The sequence below is a fragment of the Ammodytes marinus genome (assembly GCF_949987685.1).
Source record: "Ammodytes marinus genome assembly, chromosome: 4".
Lineage (NCBI taxonomy): Eukaryota > Metazoa > Chordata > Actinopteri > Uranoscopiformes > Ammodytidae > Ammodytes > Ammodytes marinus.
The window spans coordinates 5,091,864-5,106,863 of record NC_137233.1 but is presented as its reverse complement, the minus strand read 5'-3'; the positions used below and the strand labels follow the sequence as shown (position 1 = coordinate 5,106,863).

Here is a 15,000-nt window from a genome sequence, read left to right as displayed (position 1 = left end):
CATTTTCTTCGGGGACTGTATATATACACTCGTAATGCATACAGAGGTAAAAAATCATATGAACAAATAATAGTGGAACATGATAATTTTCACAGGACACGATTTGAAACGGGTAATTTTGTCAATAAGGAATTAAATTTAGCATAAAACTGCACCTATTTTTTTATAGTGGCCAGGAATTTGAAGGTAAAATTGGGCTAATATGCAGAAGAAAGGGTACAGGCAGAAAGGCAGGGCACAATCTAAAAAATCATATCATATAGATCACAGTAAGCTACAGTGGTTTTCTGTTCTACTCTCGCCTTCAAATCATTGAACATTACTGCAAAATTTTGGCCGCAGTTTGGTCGAATTTTTTTTTTTTTTTTACTAAAAAGGAATTTGGTTTCTTGGAAAATCTGGCTTCTTCCATTTGCCACGGAAATATTCTGATCACATCATAAGTCATTTTGACATTTATCAGTCCGAAAATCTTAATATTTTAAAGCCACTATGTGTAGGTTTTGATTATGCCTGATTTCGGTTCACTGAGTATCAGTTTTTCAAGGGATTTAAAGCTATAGCGCGTAACTTCTGTCGCCCCCCCCATGAGGAATTCTGAGTAATTACAACAACACTGTCGGTGCATCTACATGAGGTAAAGCCTTCAGTGATCGTGCATGGATTTTATACCTTCTGCTGTACGTACAGGTTTTTTTCTTAGCAGTAGAATCAACAACTGAAACATTTCTTGGGATTTTTCTGAGCTCCTGCACCAGTGTCAGATGGGGGAGAGACACCAGTTTGTAAACGCTGCCATACTGAGAAATACAGAGAGAGTTTTGTGGAGCTGATAATAGGCTTAATCAACTTTGTGTCAACTCATTTGGCGATGGCTTGAATGTAACCGACATTAATTTATATATATTTTTTTAAAGTTACGCACTTTAGCTTTAATATGGTTTAGTTTGATTTTAAATGTCAACCTCATCACTGGACCAGTTATTCATATTGTCTCAGCCTAGAAAAGGGTGAAAAATGGCACGGAAAAAATAAACAGGTTGTTGTTGTGAGTTGACGTACAGACACAAACAACTCTTAAAAATCAAAATTTCTTTGATCTACAGCTCCGGAAAAAATGAAGAGACCACTCCAAATGTTCAGTGTCTCTCGTTTTACTATTTATAGGCATATGTTTGAGTAGAATGAACATTTTAATTTTATAATATAAACTACTGACAACATTTCTACCAAATTCACAATAAAAAATATTGTCATTTTAGAGCATTTTTTCAATAAGTAATGTAGAGATAAAGATTTAAGATAAAAATCCAGACTGGTCTCTTAATTTTTTTCCAGGGCTGTATATGATAAATGCTGACTTGCAAGACCACAGATTCTCCCAGCAAAAACATTCAGTGAAGCGAAATTGAGAGAAGAATTAGGTCGTACATACTGTAGTAGCGAAAATGGAAGGGGAGGCGAAAAAATAAAATCAATTTTTCCACACGCAAGAATTTTGAATAATCTCGAGGCTTGTGTCTGAATCCATGACGTCACATCTTCTCTGCTGGAGTTCAATCTCAGAAACAAAATTCTCTATATCGAGATTTTCTTGATTCCAACTCATAAAAAGTCTGTGGAAAAGTCCTGTTGTTGCCATGGGAATTTCACCGGTTGGAGAGCGAAAAATTCAAAATTAAAAAAAAAAAAAGGCCCAAGACTTTAGTTAGTTCCTTTTCCCAGTGCGACAAACAGACAGCGAGAGAGACAGAGGGATGTTGAAAAAAAACATGGCTGACTTTAAAAAACCACTGTGTTTCTCTGTTTTTCTCACTCAACCTGACAGTAGAAGACAGCCAGATTGAAGGGGGTAAAACCAAACTGCTAGTGTCAAATCTCCCCCTCTCTGTGCCTGTGTGTGTGTCTTGGTGTGTAGTTACACCGTGTGGCCATCGGGGGGCGCTGTTAGGAAGCCTTGCCCAGTTCTATCTTCTTCTGGATGACTTTGGCAGAATGGTAGATGAGGGAGTCGATAAGACCGGCAACTGTGGGAGTCAAAAAGAATAATAGAGTCAGATTGTACAGCAATTTTTGTTGTGTGTGTGTGTGTGTGTGTGTGTGTGTGTGTGTGTGTGTGTGTGTGTGTGTGTGTGTGTGTGTCAGTCTGTGGGTGGGAGGGTGTGTGTGTGTGTGTGTATTTTCAGATGCAATTTTTTTTTTTAAACCTTTATTTATACAGGTAAATCCCATTGAGACCGGAGACTCTTTTACAAGGGAGACCTGTTTTCCTTTCCCACGTTACCATTCACACACACATTCATACACCGATAGCAGGCTAACTATCGACATTCACACGAGGCAAGGTGGGTGAAGTGTCTTGCCCAAGGACACAACGACCATGACACAAGTGGCAGGGCGGGGATCGAACCGCCAACCCTTCGATCACTGGCCGACCCGCTCTACCACCTGAGCCACAGTCGCCCCCCAAATTAATAAACATTAAAAAAAATTTATTGATTTTCTCATTTTTAAAAAGGTAGAGTCAGTGATTCTGGAGAACGCTTGTCAAAATCACTTTGTCAAAATCAGTGAATATCTTCTAACGAACTAACAAAGGAGGCCCAAAGTAGCTACCAACATGCCAGTTTACAGAGCCTAGGCTGTGTATTAACACTGGATTTTTTTTTCAGCGCGCACACAGTACAGACAGGCAGTGGATCATGAGGAGATATTCGCTGATTTTGACAACAAGTGTTCTCCAGAATCACTGACTGCACCTTTAATCAAATGACATGTTCACATAGATTGACTTACCTGTAAATACACCTCCAATAATGGCACAGACTCCTGTTAGGAAGTGAGTGAACGATCTGAGAAGAGAGAGGGAAAGAGAGAGAGAGTGGGAGAGAGGGGGGGAGAGGGAGAGAGAGGGAGGGAGACAGAGAGAGAGGGAGAGAGAGAGACAGAGAGAGAGAGAGAGGGAGAGAGACAGAGACACAGAGAGAGACAAAGAGAGAGAGATGGAGAGACAGACAGAGAGAGAGAGAGAGTCAGAGAGAGAGAGTCAGAGAGAGGGAGGGAGAGAGAGAGAGACAGAGAGAAGGACACAGAGACAGAGAGAGATTTAAGATTTATAAAAGCTCACAATCTCATACATTGAAATAACTGTGCTTACTCTATAAACATTTGACGGACTCATTTATGATCATCAGAGGGACAACTAGACAGTTTCATAAACATTTAAAAGTTCCTCGTAGTCTATTTAAATAAATAACTGACATACAGTCTCAAAGAACAAATAAGACAAATAATCCCAGACTTTGTAAATTGAAGACAAATAAGTTGCCCTTTAAATACATACCTGTGTTTCTCTGTGAATTTGACCATCATGGGTGAGAGCTCGTACAACACGAACACCCCGGGCAGCCCCTGGTCCCCTATCAGACCGTTGGCTACTTTCTCATGTCTGGTGACTGAGAACTGGTTCGTTTTAACCACCTGTAGAAACAACAGGACAACAAATTGATTAAGTTTGTTTTATGCTAACATTTACTAAGTCTTAAAGGTGCAGTGTGTAATATGACATCATCAAGAAAGTTCTAGAAAGTTCTAGAATGCAACGCTCCCTGGGTAACCCCAACCCTTTCGAATAATAACAGAAGCTACAGTGGCCTTCAAGGACAAGAACAATTCTAAATTTTAAACAATGCACCTGATGACATTCCAACTATGACACTTTCAAGATGGCGGCACTAGGCCTTGGTCCAAAATAAGCAGAAATATGGACATATATGAGACCCTTTCTAAGGAAAAAATAAAAAATAAAATCAGCTATTATGCTCTAAATTAAATGTACTTATGGATATTATAATTACTTTCTACAAAATCTGCTAGGAAATAAAACCCACAATTCTACACACTGCAGCTTTAATGCTAGAAGTACATACAGTAAGTAACAGATAATGGTATAAAAATGAAATATGACCATTTAGACCACTTCAGGGCTCTAACCATTACACCACGAGCGCCCCACTACACTGTTTAAATTCTTATTAAAATGTTTAAGAATAATTACAGATAATGTTGCAAAAGAAAATTGTATTAACAATTTAGAAAAAACAGTGTTTTCATACACAAGCAACATTTTCTGAGTTTGCTCATTTGCTGGGGACAGGCATCGTTAATTAACTAATAAATAAATATGTCCAAATGTAAATAAATATGCAAATAAACAGTAAAACAATCAATTTTATGAAAGAGAAAAAGTTAAAGAATATTTTCATTTTGTCAACTAAACATCTAGGAATCCCCAAATTAAGGGTGTAAGGGCAGGGTGTCATATTGTATCATATTGTATGAAATGTAAAGCCCACTGAGACAAATGTATTTGTGATTTTGGGCTATACAAATAAAACTGATTTGATTTGATTTTTGTGTTTCTTGTTGAAAATTTGAATAAAAGAGGAATTTCACTGGAAAAAAATGTAAAATAAACCTCAAATATTGGACTCACCTCTCCATCAGTCTTCAGGTAGATGGTCGGAACGATTTTCACAAAATACTGATACATCATTGACGCTGTAGACACACACACACACACACACACACACACACACACACACACACACACACACACACACACACACACACACACACACACACACACACACACACACACACACACACACACACACACACACACACACACACACACACACACACACACACACACACACACACACACACAAGGGAGAGGAAGAAAGTTCTGGTTACACTCAATGCTATTATAATTTAGCAGGTTGTTTATAATGTGAAGCAAGTTGGACGGCTACAGTAAGTTGCATTAATCTGTGTTGACCAATAAAAGACATGGCTGCGACCCGACATAAAACTTAAAGAATAAGAAAAACACTAGTAATATGAATAGGAATAAAACCTATACACACAAACCCTGCGTTCCAATACCCATACCTCCATACTATTTAGTATGACAGAAAAAGATGTAGGATGTCACTGCATGTCATTCCCCTCTCAGCCCCATTTCTCTTCAAAGCATAAAAATGCCCAAAATTAATATATGATTTTTTTTTTAAATACAGTATGCCAATAATACCCAGATGCCCCAATACATCCAATTGCATTTTGAAGTATGCAAACCAGTATATTAAAGTAGGTAGTAAGAAAAAAAGAACATACAAACTTCATATTTTGTCTATGAATAAACCACAAAACATGTATGTCCTGTCAAAAGCAGTATGCCAAAAATACCAGGATGCCCCAATACATCCAATGTCATTTTGAAGTATGCTATGTAGTTTAGTAAAACAATTAAAGGTGCAGTGTGTAATATGACATCATCAAGAAAGTTCTACAAAGTTCTAGAATGCAATGCTCCCGGGGTAACCCCAACCCTTTTGAATAATAACAGAAACTACAGTGGCCTTCAAGGACAAGAACAATTCTAATTTCTAAACAATGCACCTGATGACATTCCAACTATGACACTTTCAAAATGGCGGCCATAGGCCTTGGTCCAAGATATGCAGAAATATGGACATATATGAGACCCTTTCTAGGGGAAAAAATAATAATTCTAAAAATGTTTTTCAGCTATTATGCACTAAATTAAATGTACTTATGGATATTATAATTACTTTCTACAAAATCTGCTAGGAAATAAAACCCAAAATTCTACAAACTGCAGGTTTAAATAAAAAATAAATTATAATAAAAAAACTTCATATTTTGCCCGCGGTCTATGAATGAACCACGGGGTGGCGCTGTTAATTTCCCGCTACACCTCACTGTCTCGTCTTTATTCGCTTCCTCTGTCTCTTCCCTCCTTCCGCTCTCTGGTTATGGAGCTACAGTAGAAAGACATTTAAACTACACAGCAGCTGCGCTTAAATAACACGCAACTAATTCACACCGTCAAGCGCCTATCCTACACACACATAACTCAAGGTAAGATCTAACTCGTAATGCATAATGACAATCTGTAAATTGACGCAAAGAAAACGTGCCGTGTGTATCTGTCAAGGCCACAGCACAGGACAGGTGACGTTAGCTTGCGTCAGTTAGCTACATTAAGCTAAACTAGCACAACAAACGCTCTAGTGGGATTTTAAGAGTTAATTTGATGGCACAGAATGAATATATCGGTAACTTATAATGTTGTTTTGAAGCAGTTTGAATGTGAAAGTGAGACAAGGGCTGGTTATTTTGTTATGGAAAGAAATGTCCACACATGTATGCTCGCTAACGTTAGCCTAGCTCTTAAATTAGCTAATCAAATAATCTAGTGAAGGGGGCAAAAGTTAACCAGAGATAACTAACCTTAGTGTTAACCTTAAGCATTCAGTTGAGGTATCTCTAAAAAGCTGTATTGTTTAACCAGCTAGATCAATATTAAAATGTTAGTAGGAAGGAACTGACTAGTAGTGAGTTCCATAAATGTGTTAAAGGTCATTGACTGACTTTACTATCGATTTCTTAAACTCGGATTGTGCGCACAAAACGTAGTTAGACGTTTTTCATGCCCTAAATCTCTACTGAACGCTAATATTAGGTGGGTTTCCGGGTTATAGAGACATCACTCTAAAAAATACATTAGAAATTGTTATACAAACTTAAACATGCTTGATTTGAATGCTTTGGTTGACGTATTTCCAATCGTAATGTTCGACCCGGGTCAATGGACTACTTGTCTAATGTCCGTCTTTACGTTGGCAACATTTGGGAACCTCAGCACAGTAGTCGGTTAGTGGCTGTTCCCCTTTACTAGCCGATTATACTTACTGTGTATTTCTATCTCATCTCTTTAACTAGTCTGGTGTCTTGTCTTGCTAAAAAAATAATTGGAAGAATTAAAAAAATAACGAGGATAATAAAAATAACCTTTCTAATGAACCGCTAAAATCTGTCTTTTTTTTGTGCAATGGGACCGACTGGCATTTAAAGGGACACTGTGTAATGTGACATCATCAAGAAAGTTCTAGAAAGTTCTAGAATGCAACGCTCCCTGGGTAACCCAACCCCTTTTCAATAATAACAGAAGCTACAGTGGCCTTTAAGGACAAGAATAATTCTAAATTTTAAACAATGCACCTGATGACATTCCAAAAACATGGATTCCTCCATACGACTTGCCTGCTCAATGGACAAAATGTAATATTAATATTTGTAATTCTCCGCTCAGGGGGATAATTCAGATTATTGGCAGAGGTGATTTTACACCAATGAGGACATATTTATGAATGAGGATATTGATTTTAGCTGATACATTACTTAAAATGTTACACAGTGTCCCTTTAAATTTAACCCAGGTCAATTAACTTGTCCGAAGAAAAAAAATAACTGCAACTAGTCTTGTGTGTGTCTGTCTTGGTTAAAAATGTTTAAAAAAATTATAATCTAAATGAATTTGTCCCTCTCCCCCTCTCCCCCCAGATGCCAGTGGCTGTGGGTTCGTACGGCCATGGCCAGGCCCAGCCGAGCTGCTTCGACCGGGTTAAGATGGGCTTCATGATGGGGTTCGCCGTGGGGATGGCTGCCGGAGCCATGTTTGGCACCTTCTCCTGTCTCAGGTAACTAACTATACTAAGTGTAACTGTTACAACTATACTGACAGTGTGCAACTAGAAAAATAAGTAGAATTTTTTTAAATAACTTGTCTAATGTAACGATTAAAACTGTACTATCCCTGCGTTCCAAATCACATACTCTTTCTTTTTACTACACTACATACTATTTCTTTTCACTACACTACATACTAAAGTACAGAAGAGTTTTAGGGGCCACAGGAGAGAAGGAAAAAAATCAGATAAGGAAGTTTTTTTTTTTTCATCATGTCGAGCTAACTATCAGGAGACATTTAGGGTTCAGTGTCTCTTTGCCCAGGGACACGTGGCGGGGAGACGGGGGATCGAACCACCGACCCTATAGTTGCGGTCCCACCACCCTATCAACTTCGCCACAGCCCCTCAAATTCACAAATCAAGCAACTAAACCAACTTTAACGTGTGTGTGTGTGTGTGTGTGTGTGTGCGTAGGGTTGGGATGCGAGGCAGGGAGCTGATGGGCGGAGTAGGAAAGACGATGATGCAAAGCGGCGGGACGTTCGGAACCTTCATGTCCATCGGAATGGGAATCCGTTGCTAAGGACAACAACAAAGAACTCCTCACCACCCCTCCCCAACACACACACATTCAGACACACACACACATATACACACATTCAGACTCAGACACACACACACTCCTTCCAATAACAACTACACCCACCAACAGTATGTCTTCTCTCAACGCTGTCACTCTGTCTCGACTGGCAGTGTCGTTTTGTCAATAAAGTTTCAGATCTGTCAAATGGTTTGGGTCATGTGACGTGAATGTGTTACACTTTCTGAAGCTGCAAACGTCTCGATCGTGAAGGGAAATTCCCCCCTGCGGCCACAGTGCACTTTGTTCTCTGCTTAGTTTGGTCAAATAAAACGAAACGAGCATCACTACATTGATATGTCTCTTCCTATGTTTTATTTATTTGGATTATTGTACAGTACTGAAAAATGCAGTTAGAGATACTTTATTAATCCCGAAGGAAGGACGGACGCACGCACACGCACACGCACACGCACACACACACACAGAGAGGAGGAGGAGTTTCATTTCCCCAGGCCATCAGACTGTTGAACCAGACTGACAATGCCACTTAGCCCACCACCCAGTGATCACCTAATAATTTTTTTTGAATCTTGCACTTTATATAGTTGAATGACAGCCGGACTGCTTTACAAGAAGAATTTCACTACGCATTGCCCTGTGCAATTGTGTATGTGACTAACAAATAAATCTATCTAGTTGGGTTAATCCAGAAGTGGGTTTTTGCCTGAATGGTCAAATTGGGTTAACATTCTTAAAACAGCCAGTTTGAACCAGCAACTACTGTACTACATCCACTGGTTGATAAACAAGACAATGCAGTGTGTGAGTTGGTGCACTGATTTTAAAGGATAGTTGTATTACTGGTTATAACAAATGTGTGTCCTTGTTCCTTAAGTGTGTAAATAGAGACAGTCCAAAATGGTCTTTGTGTTATGGTTGGTGCATGGCATACAACGTACAAATTATGTAATCAGCTCTTAGAGGGTTTTCAAATTCAAGAAGGGAGCATTTGAACTACGAAGAATAGACATGATATCATTTAGTGAAGTATACACGCTTTTTTTTCAAGAAAGCTGTAATATTATTTAACCTTCATTTATACAGGTAAATCCCATTGAGACCGGAGACTCTTTTACAAGGGAGACCTGTTCCCATGTACACGTTACCATTCACACACACATTCATACACCGATAGCAGGCTAACTATCAACATTCACACGAGGCAATGTGGGTGAAGTGTCTTGCCCAAGGACACAACGACCATGACACAAGTGGCAGGGCGGGGATCGAACCGCCAACCCTTCGATCATTGGCTGACCCGCTCTACCACCTGAGCCACAGTCGCCCCAACACCGCTGTTCATTGAGCGCTGTAAACCCGTGATATGACTGACCTTGTGGTGCGTTGACGTCCGTCCCGTCCAGAGGGTTGACGATGCCGGGGTAATCTTTCCCAAACGACAGGTGCTTTATCAGGTGGGTCATGTTGATCTAGAGGACGACAGACAAAACGATTAGGGGTGCGTTCCAATACCGTGCTCTTTCACAAACACAAAAGCTGTGAATCAAGACATTTTTAAATTGAAGAGCTGCTTATTTTTTTGAAGGGTTGCAGAAGTCAACTAGCAACCTATGTTCCAAATCGAAAACGCTCTCTTTTTACTTTACTACATACTTTAGCTGTCCATAAGAAGCATATAGTTTGCATAACATTGTGACATACTTATTTTTCATTTCATTTAAACTATATTTGTACTTGTATATTTTGTCCAACCTATACTTCCCTGCTATTTAGTATGGTCTAAAAAGATTTAGGATGTCCCCAATACATGTGGTCAAGTGCACAAACGCCGAAATGTACCCGGCTGTCCTACTACATCCGGTCGCAATATTTTGTGTGCGGCGGGTATTTTGTGTGGAGGTTCTAAAATACTACTATAAGATGCATGCTATTACAAGCCATTTTTGAAAATATAAATTTGCAGAAACTTAAAGGTGCAATGTGTAATGTGACATCATCAAGAAAGTTCTACAAAGTTCTAGAATGCAACGCTCCCTGGGTAACCCCACCCCTTTCGAATAATAACAGAAGCTACAGTGGCCTTCAAGGACAAGAATAATTCTAAATTTTAAACAATGCACCTGATGACATTCCAACTATGACACTTTCAAGATGGCGGCACTAGGCCTTGGTCCAAAATATACAGAAATATGGACATATACGAGACCCTTTCTAAGGGAAAAAATAATAATTCAAAACATTTTGTTCAGCTATTATGCACTAAATGAAATGTACTTGTGGATATTATAATTACTTTCTACAAAATCTGCTAGGAAATAAAACCCAAAATTCTACACACTGCAGGTTTAAAGATACGAAAACATTTATTTAACTCAGTGTAATGAGTGACTTACGTTGTCTAAGCCAAAGCTCTGCAGGTCATGAACTGCAAACAAAACACAAAATGCATTAATTATAAATGCTTCACTTTTAGTAAAGAAAAAAACAATATGACACACACACACACACACACACACACACACACACACACACACACACACACACACACACACACACACACACACACACACACACACACACACACACACACACACACACACACACACACACACACACACACACACACACACACACACACACACACACACACACACAGTTTAAAGTTCCAGATCTGCCATAAATGTTAGTGTTATTAGTTTAAAGGTGAAAGAGAGACCATGGAGCTGAAGCCAACAGTCTCACATTAGTTTCAGTACATTTGTTCTCAATGTGCAAACTGGCCCAGACCTTCAACCTCTTAAGGCTGTAACATACTCCGCGAGAAGAAAGAAGAAAGTTCTCGGTGACAGAGCTGCGAGAAGAAAATGACGTAATTTTCTTCTCTCAGCTCTTGTTTAACTGTTCTCGCAGCTTGTTCTCAACACATCACCCGGGCCGAACTTTCTTCTCGCAGCTTGTCCGAGAACTATTGTGTGATTGGTCAGTCTGAAGTCAATGAGGAAAGCGAAGTGAAATCAGCTGGCGCTACTGAGTCAAATTTCCATGGTAACAATGCGCCGCGGTGAGGAGTTCAGCAGTTGAGTTCTCGTGAAGTATGTAATGTCAGACCAGAAAGAACTTCTCGCAGCTCTGTCACCGAGAACTTTCTTCTTTCTTCTCGCGGAGTATGTAACAGCCTTTAGATGTGGTCGTTTGTTTTTATCATAAACATTTTACTAGTGACAACTTTTTAACTACGTGAGCAGGTGTTTCTCTTACAACTCTCCTAATGGGACACTGTGAAATAATATGACATCATCTAGAAAGTTCCAGAATGCAACGCTCCCTGGGTAACCCCACCCCCTTTTGAATAATAACAGAAGCTACAGTGGCCTTCGAGGACAAGAACAATTCTAAATTCTAAACAATGACACCTGATGACATTCCAAAAACATGGATTCCTCCATAAGACTTGCCTGCTCAATGTACAACATGTAATATTAATATTTGTAATTCTCCGCTCAGGAGGATAATTCAGATTATTGGCAGAGGTGATTTTACACCAATGAGGACATACTTATGAATGAGGATATTGATTTTAGCTAATATATTACTTAAAATTTGACACAGTGCCCCTTTAATGGCTGCAGATTCCACAGGTTGACTATCTATATATAATATACATGGACAATTTACGTACGTTTCTTAAGTTTCTTAGTGACACGTTTATGAGCCTCCAAACTGAGACAGACGTGAATTTGTTTGGCAAAAATGTAATTCTGGTTTTGGAAAATAATTCATTCACACAACTGACTTAGTTCAAATCATTAATGAAACCTGTAAACGTTCAGCAGACCACAGTGACAAGAACACATGTACTAGTCATATGCCTTGAAAATGAGTGTGCACGTAAATTTGGGATACTATCGCGTAAATGTTCCAGTCTTCTGATGTTACATTAGCAAGTATAAATATGTACTTCTTCAATTAAACATGTTCACTCTTTCACTGACTGTTCGAACTAGTTGTACACACTTGCAAATACTTTCACAATACACATAAACTAGGCTAGTGCTCTGGAACGAAGCCGTTGCTTCAGTGAAGTTTATAGTTGTTTTAAAAATGTAAAGATTGGACTTACTTTCCACAGCGTGCACTGCAGAAAGAAGAGAGAAGAGTCACTGTAAAGATGCAGGAAGACAACAGACCAGAGATGGTGATGTGTGGGGGGGGATGGGGATGTGTATGTGTGTGTGTGTGTGTGTGTGTGTGTGTGTGTGTGTGTGTGTGTGTGTGTGTGTGTGTGTGTGTGTGTGTGTGTGTGTGTGTGTGTGTGTGAGGGAGGGAGGAGGGGGACTAGGAGGGGCTGCATGACACTCATGACAAGATTTTATATGTTCAAATTCTTTTTTAGGATTTTTCTATTTTTTTTTAAGACCTGGAGAGTGACGTAGGGGCACAGCTTACCTCAGGGGCAAAGATGAGGCTTTTGACTAGCTAAAAACACACACGCCACACGCCCTAAAGACTAGCTTTAGGGCGTGTGGTTTTATTTTGGATTTGAAAGTATTAAGAGGTTTAGTCAACAATTGTAGTGAAAGCATGTTGTCAAAATCACTAAAAAAAAAGCCCATACACTATAGCAAAGCCATGGACTGTATAAAGAACTGGCATGTTGCTAGCTACGGTAGCTACCTGTGTTAACAGAGCCTAGGCTGTGTATTTACACCAGGGTTGCGTTCCGAATCGCATACTCTTTCTTTTTTCTATTCTACATACTACATCCGACGATAAAAAGAATCTAGTTAGGATGCAGTAGGTCTACTATTGGGACATACTTTTCTCTCTTATTTCATCATAACATTGCGCCTTGATCTTGCCTCTTGCTTTTATATCCGTCGCATCCCCGTTTGTTTTCATATGGAGGCTTCGTCGATGTGACGTCACTTCACGTGCGCACTGTATTGTGGGTCAGAATCGCCCAAATAGGATGCACTTTTCAACACTAACAATCTTGGCCGCATGAAGTAGGACATCCGGGTACTTCTAACCATCCTAAATCTGGCCACAAGAATCGGGACATCCTAAATCTTTTTTGTACATACTATATAGTATACAAGTATGCGATTCGGAACGCAACCCAGGTTTAATATCGGATGAAGAGGACATAATCACTGATTTTGACAACAAGCATTCTACAGAATCACTGACTCCACCTTTAAACTCCAAAATACTAATTGATTTACAAACTGTAGATTTTACAGAACAGCGGTATATGTTATTGAGGAGAAAATCGTTTTCTGTGCCAAAGAAAATTAGCTCTACAATAAAGTCAGTTATGAATTCTGTCCAAGTATTCATGCAGCCCCAAACAGGTGTGACTTTGTGAGGATGATTTCAGTCATATCCTACGAACACTAGTGATTCTTGTCTCTTGTTTCTGCTGCTAAGCTTGAGAATGTGATGAGAGAAACAAGATAAATACAATACCGTTAGCCTCATAGCATAATTACCTAAATCATATTTACTCTACTCTACATCTACTCTATTCTATTCTACATCTACTTTACCCTACTCTATAACCCTTAAAATATGACTTAGGCAATTATGCTTTTAGGCTAACGAAAAGTAGATGTAGAGTAGAGTAGATGTAGAGTAAATATGATTTAGGCAATTATTCTATGAGGCTAACGGTATGCTATATCTCTCATCATAAGAGTAAACTGGTAACAGAGTAAAATATACAATGAAAAGGTGGAGGCAGCGATTATTATGGAATATGCTTGTTGTCAAAATCACTTTTTGTCCAAAATCAGTGAATATCTCCCCATGATCCGCTACCTGTCCGTACTGTGTGCGCACTGAAAAGAAAACACACAGCCTAGGCTCTTTAAAAGGGCCTCTTGCTAGCTATGGTAGAGCCCCTTTTTTAGCATTACCCTTTGTTAATTCAAGTTTAGAGAGCCTAGACTGTGTATGAACACCAGATTTGCTTTCAATGCACACACAGTACAGACAGGTAGCGGATCGTGAAGAGATATTCACTGATTTAGACAAAAGTAATTTTCGTTCTCCAGAATCACTGACTGCACCTTTAAATCTGGAGCATTCCAGGTCTACTGTTAGTCTCCTGCTCTGGTTGAATGAGCAGACGAGGGGAAACTTAAAACATGCAGCAGGACAGGACGGACGAGATATGAACAATTTAAGAACAAAACGGAGAAACACACAAAGATGTCGGGGGAGCCAGAGGCAGCAACAGCATTTAAAGAATGAGAACACACATGATATGGAGACGAAAACAAACAATCAGTCAATGTCACTATCATGAGGAGATATTCACTGATTTTGACAACAAGCGTTCTCCAGAATCCACCAGGATTCAATGCACCAAAATGTTCAGAAGACATAATGTCATTTTTTTGTGCACAAAAATCACACAGATTCTACTATAACATGCAAACCAGATTTAAGTATATAAGTGTATACTTCTTCCTGCTCCTTTTCGGGCATGTCACATCAATACAAACATTTTTTTTTTTTGTGCTTTTCATTTAGTTTTGTATTGTTTTTGATATGTCTGAAATAAAATAAAAATAAAAATAATAATAAATAAAAATAAATAAATAGATTACTCCGTGCAGCGCTGAGATGTGACGAGCTGGTGAGTTGGGATGAATGAACAACGACACACTGATAAACAAACTGAACACTGTATGTAATGTAATGTAATGTAATGTAATGTAATGTAATCTAATGTAATGTAATGTAATGTAATGTAATGTAACACTCAAACATTTCTGAACACCCATAAGTTAAAGAACTACTTCACTGGTTGGAATATGAAGGTGTATTGAA

At 39.0% G+C, this 15,000-nt stretch overlaps 2 protein-coding genes across 3 annotated transcripts in view; one reads left to right on the top strand and one right to left on the bottom strand.

The window, feature by feature from the left end:
• ergic3 (ERGIC and golgi 3) overlaps positions 1 to 15,000 on the bottom strand; it is a 24,897-nt gene that overhangs the window by 784 nt on the left and 9,113 nt on the right. The window contains exons 8-14 of one of the 2 annotated variants that reach the window (XM_080026714.1): positions 12,284 to 12,298; positions 10,557 to 10,588; positions 9,536 to 9,632; positions 4,496 to 4,560; positions 3,344 to 3,480; positions 2,797 to 2,852; positions 1 to 2,027 (exon numbers count right to left, since the gene is read on the bottom strand). The exon at positions 1 to 2,027 is cut by the window's left edge and continues 784 nt beyond it. In XM_080026714.1, the coding sequence (XP_079882840.1) occupies positions 1,948 to 2,027; positions 2,797 to 2,852; positions 3,344 to 3,480; positions 4,496 to 4,560; positions 9,536 to 9,632; positions 10,557 to 10,588; positions 12,284 to 12,298 (482 nt within the window). In that variant the 3' untranslated portion in view covers positions 1 to 1,947. The remainder of the gene's footprint in view (positions 2,028 to 2,796; positions 2,853 to 3,343; positions 3,481 to 4,495; positions 4,561 to 9,535; positions 9,633 to 10,556; positions 10,589 to 12,283; positions 12,299 to 15,000) is intronic. The other variant, XM_080026715.1, reaches the window with a different exon arrangement.
• Positions 5,819 to 8,491, top strand: romo1 (reactive oxygen species modulator 1). The gene is made up of 3 exons (XM_080026876.1): positions 5,819 to 5,946; positions 7,432 to 7,568; positions 8,034 to 8,491. Exons 2-3 carry the CDS (start codon positions 7,432 to 7,434, stop codon positions 8,140 to 8,142), a joined length of 246 nt encoding a protein of 81 aa, XP_079883002.1. The 5' UTR covers positions 5,819 to 5,946; the 3' UTR covers positions 8,143 to 8,491.

Bases quoted from the DNA above. Each gene is read 5' to 3' on its own strand.
- romo1 (XM_080026876.1), top strand. From the start codon at position 7,432: ATGCCAGTGGCTGTGGGTTCGTACGGCCATGGCCAGGCCCAGCCGAGC. The intron at 7,569-8,033 runs GTAACTAACTAT...GTGTGTGCGTAG, and splicing joins GGCACCTTCTCCTGTCTCAG to GGTTGGGATGCGAGGCAGGG.